Source organism: Pholis gunnellus, assembly GCF_910591455.1.
Source record: "Pholis gunnellus genome assembly, chromosome: 10".
Lineage (NCBI taxonomy): Eukaryota > Metazoa > Chordata > Actinopteri > Perciformes > Pholidae > Pholis > Pholis gunnellus.
The window spans coordinates 19,250,450-19,273,689 of NC_136537.1; the positions used below are offsets into that span (position 1 = coordinate 19,250,450).

Below are 23,240 nucleotides of genomic sequence, written 5' to 3' on the forward strand. Positions count from 1 at the left end.
CTTGCCAATAAATGTAAATGCGTTCAGAAAACAGTGTGATCCAGTAATCCACAGAGATGGATGCAGTCTGTACTCAGACACAATGCTCGTGCCAGTTAACTGAGTGGAAATCATGACTCAAGTCATCCTCTTTGCTTGTTAAGATCTGAAGACAAACCGCAACAGCAGACGGATACATAATGGATGAATAAAAATAGATAAACAAAGAAGAAGAAAAAAAAAAACATCAGACATTCTAAAAATAAAATACATCTTTATTATGGTATTAATTCTTCACTTGAAAAAACTATTTACAGTACACCGCAATGATCGGCAAATATATGATGTGCGCTGAGCATTTTTTTTTACATCTTAGTCTTACAGAAAGAAACATTTGAGTAACAAAAAGAAAAACGGGCTCGTGCCTGAAAGTGACTGAGAAAATCATAGCAGCAGCAGGTAAAGGTCCTTCAGAGAGCTTAATGCAGTTAGACGTTAATAATGTCATATTATATGAAGCAAAACGTGAGGGTAGGACAATATAAACTGCCTGGTACTTATCTTTATGCAACACATTAACTGGCACAGTCCAAAGTCTGAATGTCATCGTACGTCTTTGAACAGCAGTGAGTGTTTATAACAGTACACAGAGAAAATGTTTAACGATGAAAATAAAAAAACATGCACCAACAGAGCGTGTCATGAACTGCAGTCTGTCCTGATATTTGGCTCGATCATACTCCTGTAACAAACGTACTGGTACAAAAATAGACTTGGTTTAAATTTACATTAGCTTTGTCTCTTCATCTACGTTGTTAGTGAGGAAAACAGGATTATCCCAGAGCCACTCTACGCCAAACTACCGAGACTCGGACGTTCATTTCCAGTTGAACGTTCGGCCCACCAGCTCAAAGAACTTCTTGTTGGGTTCCTGAAAGAACTGGTAGAGCTTCTGCAGGATGGCGGGCGCCACATGAGGGTGAGCCCTGCCCTTTGAGTCATGTAAACACCGCTCCCGTCCGTGGTCCCTCAAACAGTAGAATCCTTTTGTTTTGTTGAAGTAAAAATTCAAAGCGTTTATCTGGGGTTCCAGCTTTAAGAACCTCTCCACCTTCTTCATCTCGGGGAAGGGGTCCCTGATCAACTCATCCCCGTCCACCACGTGGATGCTCTCCAGTGGGAAGTACTTCAGCCAGTTCTGCATGTGAACATAGTACAGGCTGCGATTGAGAGCCTTGTATCCCAGGTTGATCTCGCCGTCCTTCACCAGAACGGACTCGATGGGCTGGTAGCGCTTGTGCTTCTGGAGGCGGTTGTAAAAGACCTGGGTGTAGTCCGACAGCACCCGCTCCGTGGGGTCTCTGAGGATGAGCAGCAGCTTGATGTCAGGGTTCACCTGATGGATGCGCTTGGGGACTTTGCTGGAGGTGAAGTAGGCCGGCGTCTTCTCTACGGTCAGCTGGTCGGGGAAGGCGTAGGGCATCTGGCTGAGATACCAAGGCAAGCCCTTCTGGAAGTGGCTCTCCCAGTCGAAGAAGTGCACCTCGTTCTGAGCGGCCGCCACCGCGCTGTGCAGACTGAGCATCTCTATCAGCGCCCGCGTCCCCCCTTTCCTCACGCCAATAATTAGGATCTGAGGAAGCTGTTGGAGGGTGCCGTTTGGGTGGCTGGTGGCGTTGTCGGTGGGTGACGAGGTGGGAGGTGGAGGTGGCCCCTCGTCGGCCATGGGCCTGGAGGGGACGGGGGGAGACTGCATTGCAAAGAGCAGCAGCCCGAGGAGCACGGCTGCCATGAGGGAGGTCCTGACCCTGGAGGATTTCAGCCTGGCGAAAGCACCAAAACTGTATCCCACATTGAAAGAGCAGCTGCCTGTGCACAATGGTCCAATTCAAAAGCAAAAAATTGCCTCTTCTCTGCCAGCAGCGGTAACTGCAAGGGAGGAAAACAGCAGTGATTAGGATATACCTGGCAAACATCTGGCAGAGGGACAAAAGACTTCTGGAAAATACACAATCCATCCCACACATATAAACAACCTCTGATCATAAACATTCTTATGGCTCAAAGGGAGCAACATTTGCATGATAACAAATCTATTGAGGTGATTAAACTTTAAACTCCAGCCAGCAATATCCGCAAGGTAAAAACAATAAATAATGGACGTTTTAAACAAGAAAAAAATGTTTTCAGTACAGTAATAATCTTTATTTCATGTCCTTAAAAACAAAAATGTTTCAGTGTCATTTATTTACCTATAACAAAACAATATATCCAAAGCCTTCATCGCATAAAAAACGGTGTATTTTGTATTAAATAAAAATGTACAGAAACTGAGTTTATCTGGTTTTAGTCTCTAAACTACTGCTTTACAATAATGATTAAAAAAACGTGATGCAATAATGTAAATATTTACTTTAGTTAATACGTGTTCATCAAGACTGAATCCGAGCTCGGAGATGTTCACGGGCTACAGGAAAGACGCAGGTGTGGTGATTATTGCACAATAAAAAAGGACGACAGAAACTATAGGTATCTGTGCCCGCATGCTTTCTTTCCGCTACTGTAATGTTTTAGTTCAGCATATGTTGAATATGTCGGTCTTAGTTTATCTGCTTCTCCTCCTCGCTCTCTCATTGAAGAGACATCCACCAAGTGCCGCTGATCTCTTACCTTTTTGTTTTAACTAAAAGCCTCTCGACTCGACACCGACTTCATTTCGTGGAGCTCTGAGCTCCGATACCTCCGACACAGCGGGAGGGGGGGGGGGGGGAAGGAAGGGATCGAGCTCTCTGTGCCGTCCCTCCGGTCTCTTCCGAGCGCACACAACTCGCCTCCCGAAACGGCGGCACCAACTTCACCGGAGTAGCCTCCTCTTGTGCTGTGCGTCCGAGCCAGACGGGTCCTCGCGACTCCCTTGGTTGTCAGACGTTGAAGCCTACGCCTACTTTACGTCTGCAGGACCACTCCCCCTCCTGTGACTCAAGTCGTTGTAATGTTATGGTATTTGAGGGCGATAACGCTGCTGGTATGGGGTGACGTAAGGGGAGGAGGTGGTGTGTTGATGTAGAAATGTGACCAAAGAAAGTGGAGAAAAGAACAACACTGTGGTGTGATTATGGGTTGTGGAGCAGCAGAAAAAAAGAAGCTCTAATCTTGCAGGGAGATCTTTTTGTGACTGTAGCTAAGATTAGAGACTCTTTAACCAAGAAGCCCAAAATATTCAAATTAAGCAGTCTGACTTGCTCTTTGTACAAATGTGTAGCCCATAGAGAGTCTGCGCCTTCTCAGGATTTGGGTTGAAAAAGGCTTTTGAGCGGAGCCTCCAGGATTCCTCCCTCCGCTCTGCTTTCAGGGGAAATCAATGAAAGAGACAGACCAGTTATTCATCCCTTGCATTCTTCTCCTCCTTTGTCCACAGTACAAGTGCATCTGTGGGTAGTCGCAGAGTCCAAGTTGTACAATCTCACCACCTGTTGAGCTGCATTTTTTACATTTTACAAAGAGGAGATGCTCAAATGCTTCCAGCGACAGCAAGCACCCAAATATCCAATCCAAACTGCAGATTTACTGATGTCGAATACAAAGTCATGTTTTCGCAATTTCCTCTGAGTCACATTTTGTTTGTACAGTCAGCGTGAGAAAGTTTGAGTGACTTCACAGAGTCAATGAGTAAGTGTTACATCACTAAAGTCAGATACCAGTTTGTGGTGAGCTGCTTGTGACGCCCAACATGGGTTCATATGGATGATGTGTTCATGTGAATACTAAATTATAGCTGCAACCGGCTGTAGAGTCAAGTATAGTCTGCTTCCCATGCTGACATTAAGCTTAAAGCCTGGAAGGCTTACCCAACTGAATATGGATGTCTATCTGATTTTACCCATGTTTGCGGAAAACAATTCTGCTGTGTAGGTCATTTAAGTGAAGGCCAGTACTCACATTAAAGCAATGCTCAACGTGTACAAGAAGCAGGAGGTTTGGTGCCACAGCAAAAGGTCAACCCCACTTCTTAAAATACATCCTTTCCTTTAGAGAGAATGCAAACGGGTGTTCTTTACTTATTCTCTTCACAGAGTATAAATGCTGATACGGCCGAGAGTTTCACCCCCACATTGATTTTTAGATGCAGTTTAGTAATCCTCACATTCTGCCGTCGTCTCTCCTGGAGAAATGTAAATTCAGCGAAGTCGTGGAGCCGGCTCATACAATATAACCCCGCTTTGAGGATCATCAGAAGCGTCCGACTGCATTAACATGACAATGGTACATATTCACAGACCGTAAATACCCTCAGCGCCACCTCAGCGCCTTCCCTCACCCTCAGCTCTAAACAGGAGGGGAAAACAGAAATAGCTTCTCCGTGCTTTAATGGGGGTCACATCTACAGCATGTTTCATATTTAAAGTGATTAGAAACTCCTTCTCAGTGAACACTTGTAAATAGGTTTTCATGACTTTACAGACACGTTAGGTGTCTGACCCAAACAGACAAATCTTGCAGTGATCAGCACACTTGTGTCAAATTGTGTATGGCATTAAAAACAGGTTTTATCTGGCTCTGGCAGGCTTACCAGATTCTAAATGGCCACGCAGATTGTTATGGGTACATAAACGATATGCCTGCTGTGTGTGTGTGTGTGTGTGCGTTGCAGCTCTGATACTAATCTGTCTTGTGAAAATACTGTAAGACCTGAAAATGTGTGTTTAATGTACGTTTTACCGACTCACACAATAAGATGTTTTATGCCGTTACTCGCATGTTTTGCCGAGGATTCTCTAAACAGCTGTTAATTTCTTATTCAGAACCAACTTCCTCCAATTAAAACCGAGCCGTGATCATATTTAGGCAAAATTTATTGCTGTCTAACACATAATTACACAGAAACAGAGCCACGCATGGAGGACTTCAAATATTTCCATTTAGGAAAGGATCACTTTTTTTATGGACACAAAGGCAAAGCTTTAACAATCCTGCAGGCTTTACTGGTGTAACATTAGGCTGCTTTTCCACTTCATATTTTGGTTTTCCATCTACTTTGTTATTATTAGTTTTCTATTCAACGCGTAACTACACCTTCAGGCTACAAACGGTATTATTGTTCAGCTTTTATTCTCCAAATTAATATTCTTGAGTCGGAAATTTGAATTTCTTGTGATGCTCATTCGGTTATTTTTTATTTTGTTCATAAATATTCAATACATTATGCTTCTTTGTCATGCTAAACACCTGAGGAGGAACAACAGTTATTCCTCCACTCAATGGCTATTATTTTCTATTGCCTGTTTCCGCAGTTTAATTATATGCACTGTGAATCATCGCCCACCGCACACCCACCAGTGTCACACGGCAGGTCACACTATAGCTTCAGCTGTTTAACCAAACCTGTACTTTGTTCCAGTGGGTTCACTGTATGGATCATTACTGCAATTGTGTATGGTGGTTATACAAAATGATGGCAAATGACACGAATAATAATAACTCAAAATGATCTGATGACACGTCGCTAGCAAGCTACAGAAACAAACATCTGCAATTTAAATGAATCCCTTTGTTGAAGAAAGTTTCTCAGATAGATTTATTTCATATGTTTTCAACTGTGACAGAAACATGTTTAAAAAGAAAGTGTTTGTTCTACAGTCTGTGTTTAATTAGCCTTTATTTAACCCGGTACGTCCCATTGAGATCAAAGATCCCTTTTATTCTGGCTTTGTGATCAGAAAACTTTTTCTCTTTTAATTCTTCGTTTAAGAAACGACAACCTCGTGACCCTGCAGCTACTCAGGACTTTGTTTCTTGCTCATGAACACCAGTGCTCAACATTCCACCCAGCCTCTCTGCGTCCTGCTAATTTATGTTCATACACAACCAATTTGCAATACAGAGACTAGCACCAGTGCTGGAAGAATGATTATAAAGTTCATGATAAAACACCTTGAGATGTACCAGCTCGTTTATCACCATTCATACAAGACAGCAGTGATAGATTAAATAAAAAATATAAATACAATTATCAGTACTGCAACATACAGAGAGACAATCAACAAAAAAGCAAGACAAAGCGAACCACATACATTAATTAAACATTGAACACATTACAACCACAATGTGATCATTTCTGGATTGAGTTCAACTTGCACATATCTTCAAAATACTTTGGCAATAAACTTGAGTGTCGTTAATTTAAACTTTAAGAAAAATGCATTTTTGTTGTTGCATATGATCATTAGCCTTGTTTCCCAGGGGCCTGATAGTGTCTACTGTGGCAACACATGAAGAGGCAGACCTATCTCCACAACTGTAGCACCAGTCATAGTGTCTGGCCGGTTGGGAGGAGTTGACAGGAATAAGAGTTCACAGATGAAATAAATCAGCTGGTCAACAGGATAAAGTTATAAAGACCACATTGTCTTTTTCCAGAAAGCTGCCAAACAAGTTGCATGCAAACTGAAGAACACGCTCACTAACTGATGAAATAACGTCTCAACTGACGCAGCTAACAAAACAAAAAGAAAAGTGAGCACAACCGATTCTCACTGTGCTGTGTGACGTTCAGTGACTTCATTTCCCTGCTGTCGTTATGCATCGGCCCGTGTGTCACAATGTGTCACACCCTGCGATCGTCGTGCCCGGTCATGCACAGTGACGTGAAGTCATGGGAAAGCAGGGGAAACAGTGGTGAACGGGGAGTGTTTCGTAATGATTCATCTGGGCTCCCATATGGACGCATGCAGGCGACTGCAGGGAACAGCTAAAGTGCAGTGAACTCTTTTTTTTTGACGTGATCAACATAAATATGATCTAATTAACTGTAGATTCACTTTGTGATCGTTGACAAGTATTTCGAATAAACATAATCACAGCTTTCATGCAGAGATATTTTGCCTGAGTGTCTTCGACTTTATTTATTGGATAACACTGTGTCTGCATTTATAATCTCCCCAGGCAAATCATTAACCGTTAAACAAATAGATCATAAAACGAGCTGAAACACATATCTTCTGTTTGTTGACATCTACGCACAAAGGCGGAGAGTAGGTGGTTGCTCTGTAACAGTAAACATCATTTTCTGTCAGGAGCTGAAGTGCTGAAGATGCTGCATTTTTCTGCGGGTTTACAGTTCTGCAGAACGACGAGGGATTACTATTTATAAGCCCTCAGTAAAGGCTAAAGGTAAGAGGAATCTCTCTGTATCGGTAATTACTGCAGAATTTGGCATCCGTGCCAGGTGCAAATCCTTGGAAATGGCCTTCATTACGGGGGAAGCTCGCAGACTGTGGCTAAGAAGTGAGGATAATGACAGTGTGGGATTAACCCTGCTCCCAACTCTCTTTACTCCTCTTCCTCCAAGCCCTCCCTCCACGGCCGTCACCAGCCTCCCCCCTCCATCCCTCGTTTCTCAAAAGAGCCCCATCTCTCAGACAACAAGAAAGCTTGCCGAAGGGGGTTTTGATCATCCTGTGATGCGCCGCTGTGTGACAGGTCTCAGACACAGATATTTAGTTTCCCACTCAAAGAAACTCAACTCAGAAGATTAGTGGAGAAACTTCTGACACAGCTGCAGCTGAAATATTTTTACTACAATGCAATCAGCCCTTAAACCTATCTACACCTAAGAAGGATGCTTGGATGTGTTTGTTTGTGAATGTGAGTGTTGCTTGTGTGTGTGCCTTTTCAAATCTAGTTTTTTCATGTTTTGTCATTTTTGGTTGGTATTTATTCCTCCCGTCTCTTCTCAAAGTCAGACCAAGGTTTGCTAAGAGGTCTGAATCAGCCAGCTTTTTCTATTTAAAAGTAAGTTTTCAAGCGTATGAAAAGAAGGATTAGCGGCTGTTTGGAGTGAAAAAATGTTTTGGAAAATCCACTTCAGTGCATTTGAAAGGTCTCCCCAATCACAAGAAAAGGAAATTCAAATAGCAGGTCTTGCATCTGGGCATTTGGTGGTACTGAAAGCAGTGACAGCGTTTTCTATTTCATATCTGAGCATGTTATGTGTTCATTAAAATAAAAATCGTTGACCCGTGAGAATGTGCTGTCTTAATTAAAAGTATCAGGATGAAGGTTTGTACAACAAAAATAACACCTTTATTTATTTTGGCAAGGTGCCATGAATTAGTGGCTTTACAGTAAATAAATGTTGGGAAGGACACTGAAACAAACTCTACTCCACTCAAAAGGAAACTCAATATATGCGGATGAGTTTAAGGGAGATATATGGCTCTTGTAAAAGTGTGCAGGTGTTTTAATTTACACTGTAACTACCTGCAAACCTGAGCTGACCTGTCAGGTTGAAGCCAGACCCGATGTTGAACTCAAGAGTCAGATGTTCAGGAGGCTGTAAGAAACCCATCTGTGTGGAAAAAAATGTGGAAAACATCAACACTGTATGATTATGCATGCTTTTTATTTCTCCTACGAGAGGCTCGACCAACAGCAGCCACAACACAGTGAGTTACCGTCTGAAAAAACAGTGAAAATAGCAGCATGGAGGAATCATCACACACTTGAAGGTGGCTCCCTTTAAAATCTAATATGGCACCATGGTGAGCGAACTGAACACTGCCTGCTATGTGATTTATTTACTGTGTTTGTTTCATTTAATGTGAATATAAAAGCCACATGTGTTGGATAATACTATAAAGATAACGCCTTCTGTTCAGTGTGCATGCAAACACAGACTTCAGGAAGTTGTACCCAAAGCCGATACACCCCGTCTACCCTTATAGTCAATATAAATTGACCTGTGTGTTGTCTTTTCTTCTCTATTTACTGTGTATTTGTTCATTGTTGTGTGATGCAACTGCATATTTTTGGAGTGAACTATTCTATAAAACACCATCCGTCTGAAACAAAAACATCAGCTGCCTTCCAAATTGCTTTTAAAAAAAACTTTTAGTACATGCAGCTGCCTTCACAAAGTACGTGCGGTTGCATGAACTATGTATTCAACTGGGACATTCTACTTCCTCATAACATGGCACCTTGAACTTTGATCCTCTTGCTCATATATGTGCTGCGCTAATGATTGTGGGTCAGCATGGGTAGAAAACATATCCTGGCAGTCGTAGAACATCCTGGTGTTTTTGGCATACTGCATGACTGACATACTACGTATTAGGGCATACTAAGTAGTATGCTAGTACGGGAATTGAGAGCACAGGTGTTTTGGTTACTACCTGTATTTCTAAGGAGGAAATGGATCTGGCTCAGGTGTCATCAGGTGATCTTCAGTGAAACGTGATAACAAGTGGTCAGTGTCTCTGTTCAACGATGGTGCTGTGGCCGGTACACAAAAACCTTGCAAAAATATACAAAATATAACAACAACAATAAAAACAGAAATTCAAAAATGAGGTTACACTATGGGAGGACTAATCTGCTCTAAAGACATAGGCCTCTATGGAGGTGTGTGATGGGGGAAATACTATGATATGTGCAAAGCAACCAGTGAAGAGACTGAAAAACGTGGGCCAAATTAAAAATAATTACCTGTTTGTGTCGTCCCTCTATACCAGCATCTCAGCTAATGATGTCATGAGGTCATCTAAGGAGAAATAAGGGTCATCTAAGGACATATCAAAATGACAATTAGTCAGAAAATGTGTGGTTGCTTATTATATTTCTCTGTTATAAAAGTGTTGCATTCAAGGCAGGTTTGTAAATTGGCCTATCCACATTTATCTTATAGTTCTAATCGTTTCATAGTTTATACATTGTGTGGCATCCTTGTTTTTTTGTATCAGTTAATCAGTGAAGGAAAGTAACTAACATTTACTCATGTACTGTAGTTAAGTACAATTTGTACTCAGCCGATAACACGCACGGCTGTGGTGTTATCGGCTGAGTATTTAAATCACCGAGGCCCCGCCCACCGTTTTCATCCACTACAACTAATCAAGCTCACCTGGCACCTGCCAACCCGTCCCTTCATGTTGCCTCTGCAGGACTTTATGGAGGAAATAATCATGAGTGCACTCATCGCTGCTGTTAACCACATTCTTTTTAGCTAAATTGGCCTCAAACTGCGCACTTTCACCGCTAATGTGGAGTTTTCCTGTAGTTCTCTGGGACCTTGAGGACCGCACCGGCCTCTTACCGCCTGAAGCCACCACAGCTTCACGTGATACAGGTAAGCGCCTTGAGCTACTTTGTTTGTCAATTTGGCGCGCCACGCGCAACGCTACTGTCTGTGAATTGTTTTGGCGCAAAGGGGCTGCGTGTTGTTCGTTGCCAGCTGTTAACTGCGTTTGTTTTGGTTTGAATTGTGATTGCATTTCTTGTTGTGGTTGAGTGGATAATGATGCTTTCATGCTGTTTGCGTTTGGATCCACAATGTGGTGAAATACAGCTAAGTACTCGTGTGGGTGTTGTGTGCGTGTTGTGGCCTGAACAATACCCTAAACTGAGCCACTGTGCCGACTTCCGGCTGTATGGATGTAACCTAAAACATGACCGTTGTCTTGCTCATATTCACTATGTCACCATATCCTGTATAATACTAGTTTCATGGTAGGGTTGGGCAATATGAAGTGGTGAAAATAATTTAGTGCGAAAATTCACTTTAAGTAAAAGTCTTGTACTTTCAGAATAAAAGTCAAGAAGTATTGGCAACGAAGAGGCAGTGTTATACATACTATATTGGATCATTGTTATTGATTATTACTTATACAGTATATGTTAGGTTTCATTTATTGTCATTGTACAACCCAAACCCAACAAAATGCATTCAGCCCCATTTTGCCACATAAGTAAAACACACAAAAATATAAACAAATCTATATTATAGCCTGAGGAAAGAAGCTGCTCTGAAGTCTGGTGGTAAGATAGCAGATACTTCAGTATCTCTTACCAGACGGCAGCATGGTGAACAGGCTATGACTGGGATGGGTATTGACTTTTGATGCACTTTGAGCTCTTCGCCGGCACCTCTCCTCACAAATATCAGTGATATTTGTATTGATATTGGTATTGATTTCAGCCCTATGCATGGGAAAACTCGGCACGCGTTTCGGCGCACATATAAGCCCATGTTTATGTTTTCAGCACACACACTTGTTCTACTCGAGGTATCATGTGTATGTGACAGCTTGCTTTTCTCCTCTTAATATCATAATTACATCTGAACTACTGAGTTTACTGCGGAACCATGTTATTTATGTACTGGTGGTTATCTGATGCATATCAAGGCTGCGTAACATTTCACAGGAAAGAGTGTGCCTGAAATCCTTTGCATATAAAAAAAAAGAATTATGTAAGGCCATAATGATCTGACATGCCTTTGCCTGCTGCTGCGTATCAAGTAGATTGCTGTTATACAAGTCTCTTCTCACTTATTTGAGCTTTTGAATTTCTATCATTTCAGCCCTTTCTCACATCCATCTACCTGTATTCATCCATTCAGATCATTTCTGCTAAATGTCATTATCTGTGACAAGTAATGCGATGACCATTATGCTTATACAAAGAACCGAAATCAACGCAGTACTGACCTGTATTGATCATGAGGAAAGTTTTAACATTCACTCAATGAAAGAAGCAGTATTTTGGTCTTGCTTGCTTTGTTAAAACTCCTCCACTTTATCGTGATGGTATCAAGCTGTTTCACACTGCTTTGTGCTAATGGCTTGAGTCTCAGTCTGTCAATTGCAATGAGTATTCTCGCTGTTTGTTCTTGCTGAGTAGCTCACTTGGTAGGAACTGCCAGAGCCGGAGGTTCAGTTCAATGTGTTGCAGTTTGTGCTGAAATGCATCTATATGCAGTGATGTAGGAGGAAAGTGTACGAAGAGAACAGCAGAAAACAGAACAGCAGAAAAGGACGTCTAATTACTGTTTGCATAATATGAGTGACGAAGCAAGCTTCTGGCTACCAGCTTCAACCCAAACTGTTTGTACGTGATGTGTTTTGACTCGGTTCACAGTTTCCAAAGATAATGCTAGAGTGAAACAAAAAGCTGTTATGAAAGCAGCGTGGCAGACAGTGCAAAGATGAATTATAGCCTTTGACTGTCAAACATATCAAGTCAGTGTGGCATTTTGATTGAACACTGAAAAGGAGCCTGCGAACAGCTGAAGGTGAAGCTACTCTGAATAATTTATGTCTTGTTGTCGTTTGATGTGATAGGACTTAGGTGGGTTGAAATTTTGGGGATAAGTGGAAATGTCAGCGATTGGAAAAAAAAAAAAACTTGGGTTTTGTGGCAAAGATGCAAAAAGAGGACTTTTTAATGCAGTGTGGATTATGTATAAAGACTCACACAGGATGAGCAGTAATGCTAGTTTCATAGAGCTTTACTGTACACCTTAAGGTGACAAGGCAAGAATAGCGTGTGAAATTGGCCAAATCTTGGAGCAAATAGCGCGGCCACAAAGGGCAGCGGTTAGGAGTCCTGGGAGGCCACTTACAAAGGCCAGCTGTCATACAGAGGTGTGTTGAGAAGAGAAATAAAATCAATGGCCATAATTGCTCAATAACAGTACGACTGTGGAGGCGTGAGGAGAAGGCACGCGGGTCACAGCGGACACAGTATAGAGACTGAGTGCGTTTCCTCAGTGCAGTTTGCATTGTTGTACTTTACAAGGCGAGTAAAACACAACCTTCACCTCTCCATTAAAAGAGGATTCACAGTTTTGATCATTAGGACTGCAACGAACGATTATTTTCATTTTCACAGAAAACGATGAAAAATGTTGATTAGTGTTTCCCAAAGCCCAAGAGATTGTTTTGTCCACAACTCAAAAAGTAATGAAACCAGAAAATATTAACATATAAGAAGCAATCTGCAAATTTTGCCCTTTTTGTTTCCTAAAAAAAGAACCAAACAGATTAATCGTTGCAGCTCTAATAAACATTGAAACTTGGTCTGCTTGCTGTTATCACTCCTTATTGTCCAGTAGTGGAACGTAATTAAGTACTAGGTGTTTATTCAAGTACTGTACTTAAAAAATTATTTGTGGTTCTTGAGTATTTTCTTACAGATTTAAGTATATAGTTACAATTGGCTCCATTTTGACCAACTGCAACATCAAAGCACTACTGCTTACATATTAATACATAAATGATAACGATCCGATAATATAATACTATTAAGCTGACATTATGCTCTCCATTATAAATACCTATACATTTTGAATGCAGGTCTTTTTCATGTATAATGGACTATTTATATACTATGATATTGATACTTAAGTAAATTATTTGAATACTTCTTCCAGCACTGTCCTTTGGGCCATTAAGAGATCTTCTAATGCACCTCCAATTAAAGTAATGGGGACTAAATCCACTCTTTTTAGTACTAAATGTCCTCTCCGTTTACCTGTACAATGTTTCCATGAAAGAAGGTTTGTAACTTCAGAGGATACACACTTGATTCATCCAACTCGGGTTGCTGATGTCTTAAAACCTGCTTCAATGTTCATATCGTCACCTGACTTAAAAAAACGTAAACCTCAAAACCAGCTGAATGGAAGTGCTTTCCCTTTTGAATTAAGTTAGCCGTTACTCTGACTTTGTTACCCCGGCTTGTGTTGATTTTTCACCGCCGTCTCTGCCACCAGTCGCCCTGATTTACTTAGGAGCCAGAAGAACTGGTATCCTAGCAACAGAAGCAGATAGCCCTACTTTGTTTGTTCTGTCACACAATGCGATTATGTGTGTGTGCATATGGTGTGCGCATGCACGTGTAGATGCATGCATGAGTGTGTATGTGTGTGTGCGTGAGCTTCTCTATAGAAAGTTGCTGTTAGCATGCAGAGCGACGCTTCACTCCTGCCTGTAATGGCTCTGGATTTATCGGCATCTGGGAGAGAAAGCTGTTTACATCGTCCCCTCCACTGTTACCAATGGCCACGATAATGCTGTCAGACAAGGCTCAGGGAGCCCATTCCTCTGTCTCACCTCACTTGATAGTGTTTACACACTGACTTCAACATGCTGTCTGCAGTACTGCATGCCAATTCTGATCCAATCTCACAACAAAACCTCAGTGAGGTCACCGGTGAAAGGGAGCCTGCTGACCCCTTTTTTTTGCAGAAAATATCAACATTCCCAGTGCGTATGATTTAAATCCACTGAGCAAGAATTTAATTTACAACAACTGGATCTAATAAAGTGCAGAAGAATGGATGGAAGGCATCCAGCGGGCCCAGTGTGGGACGCTGTGTGCTTTTCATTGTGTCTAATTGAATTACTGATCCGCCCCTTGGAGCCTCTTCAGATATCTTAGAGCTGCACTCATGTTATACATAAGCTTCCTAACTGGATTTTAGATTTACTGTTACTATTCAATAATGTAGGAGACTTTATTTAAATAGATGCAGATTGGGAATGTGAAAATGATATAAACCTTCTCAAAGCAGACCACTGAGAAGTGGCTCGTTTTCACAGAGCAACCATAGGTATCGTAGCTTCTTCAATTGTTACATAATTGTGACTCGTATAACTGCGGTAACGGTAAAACCGGCTCATCCGGACATCCCTACAATACTGCAAAGCATTAGCGTTGCAACATGTCTCAGAGAAGAAATGGCTTTCCTTTTGCTAAAGGCAAAGTCACACGCAAAAATACAAAGCTAGTGTAGGTGTAAACATATAAACTATTGTAAATGATTATATAAATGGCAACCATGGGGTAACACTGCCAAACTGTGACAAAAACAAAATCCTGAACATACTCGGCAGCTTTGTTTCTCCCTTAATTCGCCTACTGTTACCGAGTAATAATGACTTTAATGAGAAATCGTCAGAAGTCAACCAACATGTAGATGAAAGTTCCCCAGTCCTCACACTGAGCAGTGCTCCTCTTTTTTTTTTTTAAAGATGATTTTCAGATGATAAGATGTAAACACAGCCAGCAGGCATCTCTGTTCACTTGTACCAACCCTCTGTTTCTATCTTCAGAGCCACCCTACTCCAACTCCCAGAGTTTGTCCTTATAAATTAAACTGTGTGAAGAAATGTGATTTCTGATAAGGTTCATCTTCACAGTGATTAAGTGATTATAATCTCACAGATAGAGGGGATCACACGTTTGATGCCCGAGCTAACTGGCAGATACAGAAGCTTTACACACACACACACACACACACACACACACACACACACACACACACACACACACACACACACACACACACACACACACACACACACACACACACACACACACACACACACACACACACGTGTATATACATTCATGGTTATCTCACTTAAAATGTAGCAGGGCATACCTAGTCGGATTGCTAACATCTGTTCTTGTTAAATTGCAAAGAAGCTTTATTGATCTGGTGCTGGAGCCACATTCCTTCGCAATTTACTGCTGTGGAAGGAAAACGGAGGGTGTGTGCTTTTAAGGAGGATCACTAGTTCAGGTAGTTAATGCCCATGGTCTCTTTTTTTTCCCCCCTTAAATCTACCAGGAAGGAAAATACAGAGGGAATTCAAATTAAAACGGACTCCTCTGCCTCTTCTACAGTTCAGTCAGCGATGTCTGGGAGCTTTGTGTGATTTAAGGAGCATTGTGCAAGGGCCAAATTGGCTGCAGATGGGTAGGTGGTCTGCAGCTTCATAACCTCACAGCTTATATGTATGGATTATTTGAGGTAAGAGCGCCATAAATTACGCATGAGTTTTCTTATACTCTGACCTGGCAACCCCAACCTGGCTGCTGTAATGGGATAGCTTGGGGATCTGGTGGTTCCAATTAATGGAAGCTGGCCTGGTCATCTCATTGCTCCACCACAGGGGCTCGTACCTGACTCCTAAACAGGACCAATGCATGAAATGAATGCTTCATTCGAGTGTTCGGTTGATGTGGATTGGTTTCTTATCGTTCTATTGATTGTGTGTTACAAGCATACTTGAGGGGATTGTGGAGTGAAAAAATTTCAACCGCTACACCCACTTCTGAAATGAAAATACTTTTTCTGCCAAAAAAAAGTCAAACTACAGCTTTTGTGCATAATTTCCCTTTGGAAAAAAAGAAGACAAATGTCTTTGGACATATTGGTATGTGGAAATGGCTTCCAACTGGTTGTCTCCCTTCCAAGCAATTGACTGACATTTCAGACCCAACTCAAGATGTGCGGTGAACTTCTGTGGTTCACTATTGACTGGTGCACATCATAGTGTGTAGACGAGGAATGTTAATGCATGACATTTATCCCCATTTTTAACATAGCGTTGACTCTCAGCTGTGAGCAATTTAAGCTGTCTCTCTTTTTTATAGGGAGTCGTAGTGAAACCATTTCCTTACTCAGCAGTTCGTTGTGTGATTCACTCCATATTTCTAGATGATAGGGCTTTGCCCAAATCAGTCTGCATTTCAGGTCGATGCACGATCTTGTCTCTTTTATCATCTCTGAAATGAAAACGACAAAAAAAAAAACGGGTCTCCATCCTGGTCACAGTTCAGTTATAACATCCTGTCAGCTGAAGACTCAATCATACTGAACAAGAGGAGTTTGTACCAGCGTCTGGTTCAAAACTACTTCAGCCGTCTTTGCTAACATTCAGTATCGGAGGTCAGAGCGTTGAACCAGCAAACACAAATGAATCTTACTGCTCTGCTTAACGCTTCCCTCTAGTTCCATCACCTTTCTCTTTTTCCATCGCAGTAAGTTTCGTAGTTATGTAAAAGTGAAAAACCTGTGTTGTGAAAAAAGTGTTGGTGGATATTATGTTTAAGGATGAAACCACGTCATGCTGGGGGGTATCGGTGCATCTTGGTTGTTTTTTTAATCCCACCCAAGATAAAGACAATTGTGGAGCAACATGGGCCTCATTCTGACGAACACTGAATGTTATCAGGGCGTTTAAGAGGCGAGTACAGACTGCCAATGTTCGTAGTGTGAACGGGCCGCTGGTAATAAATCATTAGACCCCTCTACCCAGTCGCGGTCTGTGCATGCCAGGAAACATTTGTTTCCTTAAATTCTGCTCCGTCTGATGCAGAGAGAACAAACTCTCTGCACTGCCAACAGCTACACTTCGGAGCACGGCACCAGGAGTTTATCGCAATGTAAAAATATTTGCTGGAAAGTGATGAAACGGTTACTGTGAAAGGTTGACCCGCAGGCGAGTGAGAACCGCAGTAAATTTGAAAGCTCACGGCCACATTTTCACAGGTTATTGCTGTTTTTATTGCAATGTTTGCTTTATTGAATTTTATCAAGGTTAATTCACAAGTGCTTGTCTACTTACCTCCACCCTTTTTATTCCCCAAAATACTTGATATTTAAGTGACACCTTGTGCTGAAAAGCACGTGTTGAATTGGTAGAAATACTTCACATATTCAGTAAACGTCTGCAAGCTAAATTCATTTCAAAAGACAGGAGTTAAATACATTATATGGTTAAGAAACACAACACAATCTAATCAGAAAAGAGTATTTTACCACATGAAATGCACACAGCGGAGAACTGCATAATCTCAAGTGACAGACTTCTCTGTAAGATCAAAGTGACAGGTTGAAATTGTATCATTTACAGAAATTGCTTCCGCAGCCGAGATGTGATAGCTCTGAGCAAACATGCCAGATCAAACAGTCATGGTCAGAGATGTGAAGTCTGAACGCAGCAGAACACCAGCTCAGGATGTCTTCACGTCCTCACACAGCCGACGTCTGCCGACTCATTACGGGAGACACGCTATGCTGTCATGTATGTGCAGATTCAGGAGGAAAGGCATATTCAAACAATTTAGGAACCTCAAAGAACACTTTAAAAAGGCTAGAAGAGTGGACATTTGTAGATCAAACTGTAGTTTTTTCATGTTTGTAGTTGAATGTGTAGACTGGAAGACAATAATTCAGTGTTTACATGAGCACTACTTGGTTATAATCTGATTTTTTTTTTTGTGAGTATTTTGGGTAAGGGTGGTTGATTTTGAATGCAAAATGATATCATGGTATATGCAATTTGATATCACATCAGTATTATCTTTATTATGACCCTTCCTAAGTCTCTCTCTGAGTTAGTAGTAACAGCCATGCGGCTGTTTTGAGTTGAGTGAACTGTATTGCTGAGCAACCTGGATCTCAGCCGAAAATAATATTTTAGATAAAATGTTTACTGTCTAGTGTTTTCTTCTTCTTCTTTTTACCTCACCACAGCAAAAATGAGATTTTAATATATGATTTTCATCTTAACCCGTGTGATTAAAGAGTTTGATAATATGCAGCGTACTTGCAGTTTGAACAGTTCTGTACAAAACCCAGGTGGACCATGAGCAGCACGGCTCAGCTGCAGACGGCTCCTAAAAAGATTTGGCCTGCGTCACCTATTCGTTCGCAGCAAAAAATAGACAGACCGACAATCCAAAGTGGCAGATTATTTTACTGTCATCGTCTAATCGTTTAGCTTTATACGTAACTACACGTTTTGCTCATTTTTTTGGTTGATCCTGCATAGGGGTGTCATGATGACTAATGAGGCTGCTCCTCCAGTCTGCATGTCGATGTGTTTGACAATGACCGAATTGCTCCTGAAGGCCATCGGTGTATGAATGTGAAGTAGTTTAGGAGCATGATATGCATGGTAGCCTCTGCCATCAGTGTAAGAATGGGTGAATGCTGGCATGTAGCGTATACTGTGCTTTGAGCGGTCGGAAGACTACCGCTGTACTAATGCACGTCCAGAATATTCAGACATTTGGAAGCGGTTGTGGGAAAATGTTAAAATATCCATAATAATACAAATTAAATAAAACCAAAATATTAAATGAAATGGACTCTCTGGCTGTGTTAACAAAAGTTAAATGTCTGAGCAACGCTAAATGAACTGCACTTACATAGTGCTTCGCACCTAACAATTTGAGATGACAGAGTTGCCTTGCAAGGTACAGTCCTGCCCATCAGGAGTTCAGTGTCTTGCCCAAGGACACTTTGTCACGTGGACCGGAGGAGCCAGGGGTCAAACTGCCACCGGTTTGATTAGTGGACGGCCCGCTTCATCTCCTGAGCCACAGCCGCCCATAACTATGTTTTTTGCTTGAAAGCTAGAAATATATACATGAGGTTCCTTGTTTGTGTGATCATATCTCCAATATGATCACACAAACACAGTTGTTTTCAGGAAACAGTGGTTGCATATTTGTGTATCTACTGAGTCGAATACCTTTCCTGTGCCAGTCGTCTCCTTAGTGGCTGATACGTTTTGGTATAATACTTCATGGTCATGCATGCATGCATGATTATGTCACATTCCTCTGTCTAGAGATTCAGATCTGCAGAGATTGTGATTACTGCACCACAGATGAATGTACTGACATGCCCCCAACCTCTCCTTGACTGCAGTCAGTAAATTAAAAGAAAACAAAGCTGCAAAAGTCTGTCACCATGCTAACCTAGGGTGGTAATAGTTACCATGCTTGTTTGACTGATTTATAGAAAAAAAAAAGTTGATCTCACGGTTGACCTTTTTTAAGGCCAAAGCCCCACACATTAAGTATAGCATAAAGCGCTCTTGGTGGAATTGCATTGCTGTATCTTGAAGGAATGACGCTTTTGTTCAGCACACTGGTGTAACAAGATGACAAAAGCCCTGCACCAATCATGTTGTTTTTAACAAAGCGAGTAGCAGCGGGCTGTGCTGTTGCATGTGATTTGTCTGAGCTCTCGGACGAAAGAGGTCAGCGTCTGTCGGGTGATCATTTAAATCTATGGAAACCAAACGCGCTTGACAAAACGAAATGACATGCTAGCCATTTGCAATCAATGTCGAGAAAGCAATCAAGGCTTGATTAGATGTAATGCTCCCCGTATTGATCCCCGTCTGCACCAGGAGGCCGCTTCAAGTGCTCTGAATGGGAAGTGTTCGATCACCCGGTGAGGTTAAACACAGACTGTTACCACAGAGTGGATCGCCTCCGACAAGCGGAATGACAGGCAGGAATGAAATAAGTGCCTGTGATTCTTGGCTGATTCAACGTTTACCCACTTCTGCCAACGTGTCGCTGATGTATCCATCAGAAATGCCGTCAGCTATTTTTCTTTCTTTTTCTTTTTTCTTTTACCGTGTCAAAATTGATTATTTTTTTTCCAAGTGCCTGGCAGACAACCCTTTGACACAGAAATCTCACTGCTGCTGTGATTTGACAAGACTTCCGCAGAATAAAGTGTGGCCAAGAGAAAAATATATATCACAGTTTCATTGTGACGCCCCTGGATAGAAGGATTTACAGACGATAATTAACTGCAGCTCAGATATATTCTTATTTTCTAGAAACTTGCGGTTGTACTGGCAGATGGTGAGAAAAGTTAAGTTAAAATGTGACAGCTGTGATAGTGATATTCATCGCACTGTTTAACCCGTGATTCACACGCCAGTTTCTCGCCTCTTGTTTGAGATTCACAAATTGTTTATCCCTGTAAATCCACGTCCTTATTAGCGAGTGACACAATCTGTGAATGCAGTGTGAGATATCAACAGAGGCCTCCTTATTTATACAAGTGTTACTTGATTTAAAAAAAAGAAACGCAAATAACTTTATCCGTGATAGAAATATTTAGTGGTGTAAAATCATTTCTTCATTATTGCTCAGCTAAAAGTTCTCTCTACGATATTCAGAGCATTAATATAGCATCAAACTAATATTTGCTATGTAAATATACAGTGTAGAGTAATGGCTACCTGAGTCGCTCTTCCTCTCTGTGTCTTGTTATCTGAGATTCTCTGTGCTTTGTTGACATAACCGGGTGGTGTGTGTGTGTGTGTGCATGTTGGTGCACGTGAGCGTACCCCACTGGTTAGCTCACAGCCACCGCTCTGCACATACGGCGGTTACAGCTGATCTTGGAATGCCCTCCAGTTCCCCCACAGGTAAAAACGGTTAAGTCTGTCAGCACTGTTGCCGTTGTTCTCACTGTTGGCTGCGTCGTCATGTTGAGAGCCATGTGGAGGCAATAGATATGCTTTGAAGATCATATTGATTACCTTAAATTCAGCAACCAGTTATCTATACGACGCCTCCTCATTTCACTACAAAAACCTAATCGAGGTGGCAGCTGGCTGGAGGGAGATGGCCAGGGAGCTGAATGTTTCTTTCCCGCTGTTTGCTATATTGTATGTCATTTCCAGTTAATATCACTATATAAATATGTGTTTTATGTTTTGGAAGAAACATCGGAAGATAGCAAGTACAACTAACCCATCTTTTCAGTTGTTACGTGTCCCGTTTGATCTCGAGCGCAGGAAATCTGATCTTTTCTAAATCTGAGCAGAGCTGAAACAATTAGTCTGTCAATTAATTGACGGTCGTCAATTAACTGACAGTAATTTAGGTAATAGGTTAATCATTAAGTCATTTTTAAGCAAAGATGCTTGTTTTCTTGGTCTTCTATCATACTTCTCAGATGTTAATATTTCCTTTTGCTTTAGGTTGAATGAATATGTTAAGTTGAACAAAATTGTGGTTAGCAATTTCTCACATTTTCTTAGAAACAAAATGATTCAAGAAAATAATAAATAATAATACACATTTTTCACTGCTCATTTTGAGTGTTAAACAATCTGATTAATTAATATTCAGATTATAAAATGCTCTCTCTGTGTGTTTGCAGTTTGCTTCGGCTTGTTCTTTATTTCATTTCTACCGCTGGACTCCAGACCAAAGTGTCAAACATGCAAAATGATTTGTAAAGAGAAGAAAGGTCTGAAACTGTATCAGAAGGCAAACAATTGGAATTGTTTAAATCCTACAGTGTGCAGGGTTTTTATCTTTGTCAACACCGAAGGACCCAGACTGGAGAAGTCAATCAGTTGTCCGGCCCAAATCATAATTTGCGTCTTATTAGAATGATTTTTTTATTTGAAGAAAATGACGATGACATAATGTTTCTGACCAGTTGCTGTTCATTTCGAGCAAGACACTCGTTTGTGGAGTTTTTGATATTCTCAGTATGAAAGCCCCAACAGAATGAACTACAATGAGCAGAGGCTGCTGCATGAATGTAGAGCTGGTGATTGATAAAATGTATTGTCATCAAAGTCACATTAGAGTAGAGGACCTTAATATTAAACTAACTGTTATAAAAGGAAAATATGGAATTTTACTAGACAAGCATTCCTGAAAGTTCACATTTTTAAAGTGTATTGGTGTGTACAGACATGAGAGACGGCAGGTAAACCTGAGAGAAACTCGACACTTTAACCTGATTCTGTAAAAACTCCTGATCTTGCAATCCTCAGGACCTTGGTCAGACCTCATCAACTGCTCTGCTTCAAACGGCCCGTATATGTCCCCTATAAGGCCAGGCCGGTCAGCTCATCTGAAAGATTAGAGCAGGCTGCAGAAGGGGGGGGGGGGGGGAATAACAAAATAACAAAATAACCCTCACCTTTCTCAATTAGGGGTTGACTCTCGGGCATTTGTAGAAAAAAATAATAGTTAATAAACCCTGTGATGGTGTCTATGAGGGGTGTCCACGAGCAGATGGCAGCATCCTGTAGGGTGCCGTTTGGTTTATTCCTATCTTTGGCCCCGCATAGGTGGGTGGTGGTGCTGATCTCTCTTTCTGCTTTTTCCTCTGGGGAATCTTTAGCTGGCCGGGGTTTGATGTGGCAGAGCCCCAGCCAAATAATCACAGCTCAGACGGAGGGGGGTGCGCGAGCCTTCAACCAAGCATCCAGGGATTTGTGAAAAGTTGTCTCAAAGGAGGGTGGGGGTTGGACGCCTGGCGAGTATCGTTTCATAGACCGATGATATATGTGGAATAGGATCAAACGGGAGGATTTTGGCCCAATGGTGGTTTTCACAGTGGTGTTCGGCTGAGTGGCTCGGTTTCTCAGCCGCTCTGTGTTTTTGTCATATTTTTTTTTTTCTCCTCTTCAAACTGTTTGTCTTTGTGATCTTTTTTTTTTTCCATCTGAGTTATCGTTCCTTTATTCTCGCTCCCGTTTTTATTCTGTGCGAGGCGGCAGTGCCGGGGCATTCAGGATGGATGCTCCCGCTCACGGCTTGTCCACGGCATCACATCAGCTTTACTCAATTTTGCTGACGGCTCTCTCTGAACTGTCAACAGTTGCTCTTCGTCTCGTCTGCCAACTCAGTCGGTAATTACTTTTGTCACCCTCACTATTATTATTATTATTATTATTATTATTATTATTATTATTATTATTATTATTATTATCATCATCATCATAGTCAACGCTATCGCCATCATCTTCAATCATCAGCCCTGTTTTGACCATTCAATCCGTCTTTCTTTCATGACACTTGGCACATCAGCACGTCAGCGTCATTTCCACAGTATATAGAGATTC

At 41.5% G+C, this 23,240-nt stretch overlaps 1 protein-coding gene across 1 annotated transcript; it reads right to left on the minus strand.

Annotated features, from left to right (window-relative positions):
• Positions 1-265: 265 nt before the first annotated feature.
• Positions 266-2,873, minus strand: hs3st1 (heparan sulfate (glucosamine) 3-O-sulfotransferase 1). Its single transcript, XM_079167298.1, has 2 exons — positions 2,650-2,873; positions 266-1,908 (listed from the first exon to the last, which is right to left on the minus strand). Exon 2 carries the CDS (start codon positions 1,769-1,771, stop codon positions 857-859), a length of 915 nt encoding a protein of 304 aa, XP_079023424.1. The 5' UTR covers positions 1,772-1,908; positions 2,650-2,873; the 3' UTR covers positions 266-856.
• Between the last annotated feature and the right edge of the window lie 20,367 nt (positions 2,874-23,240).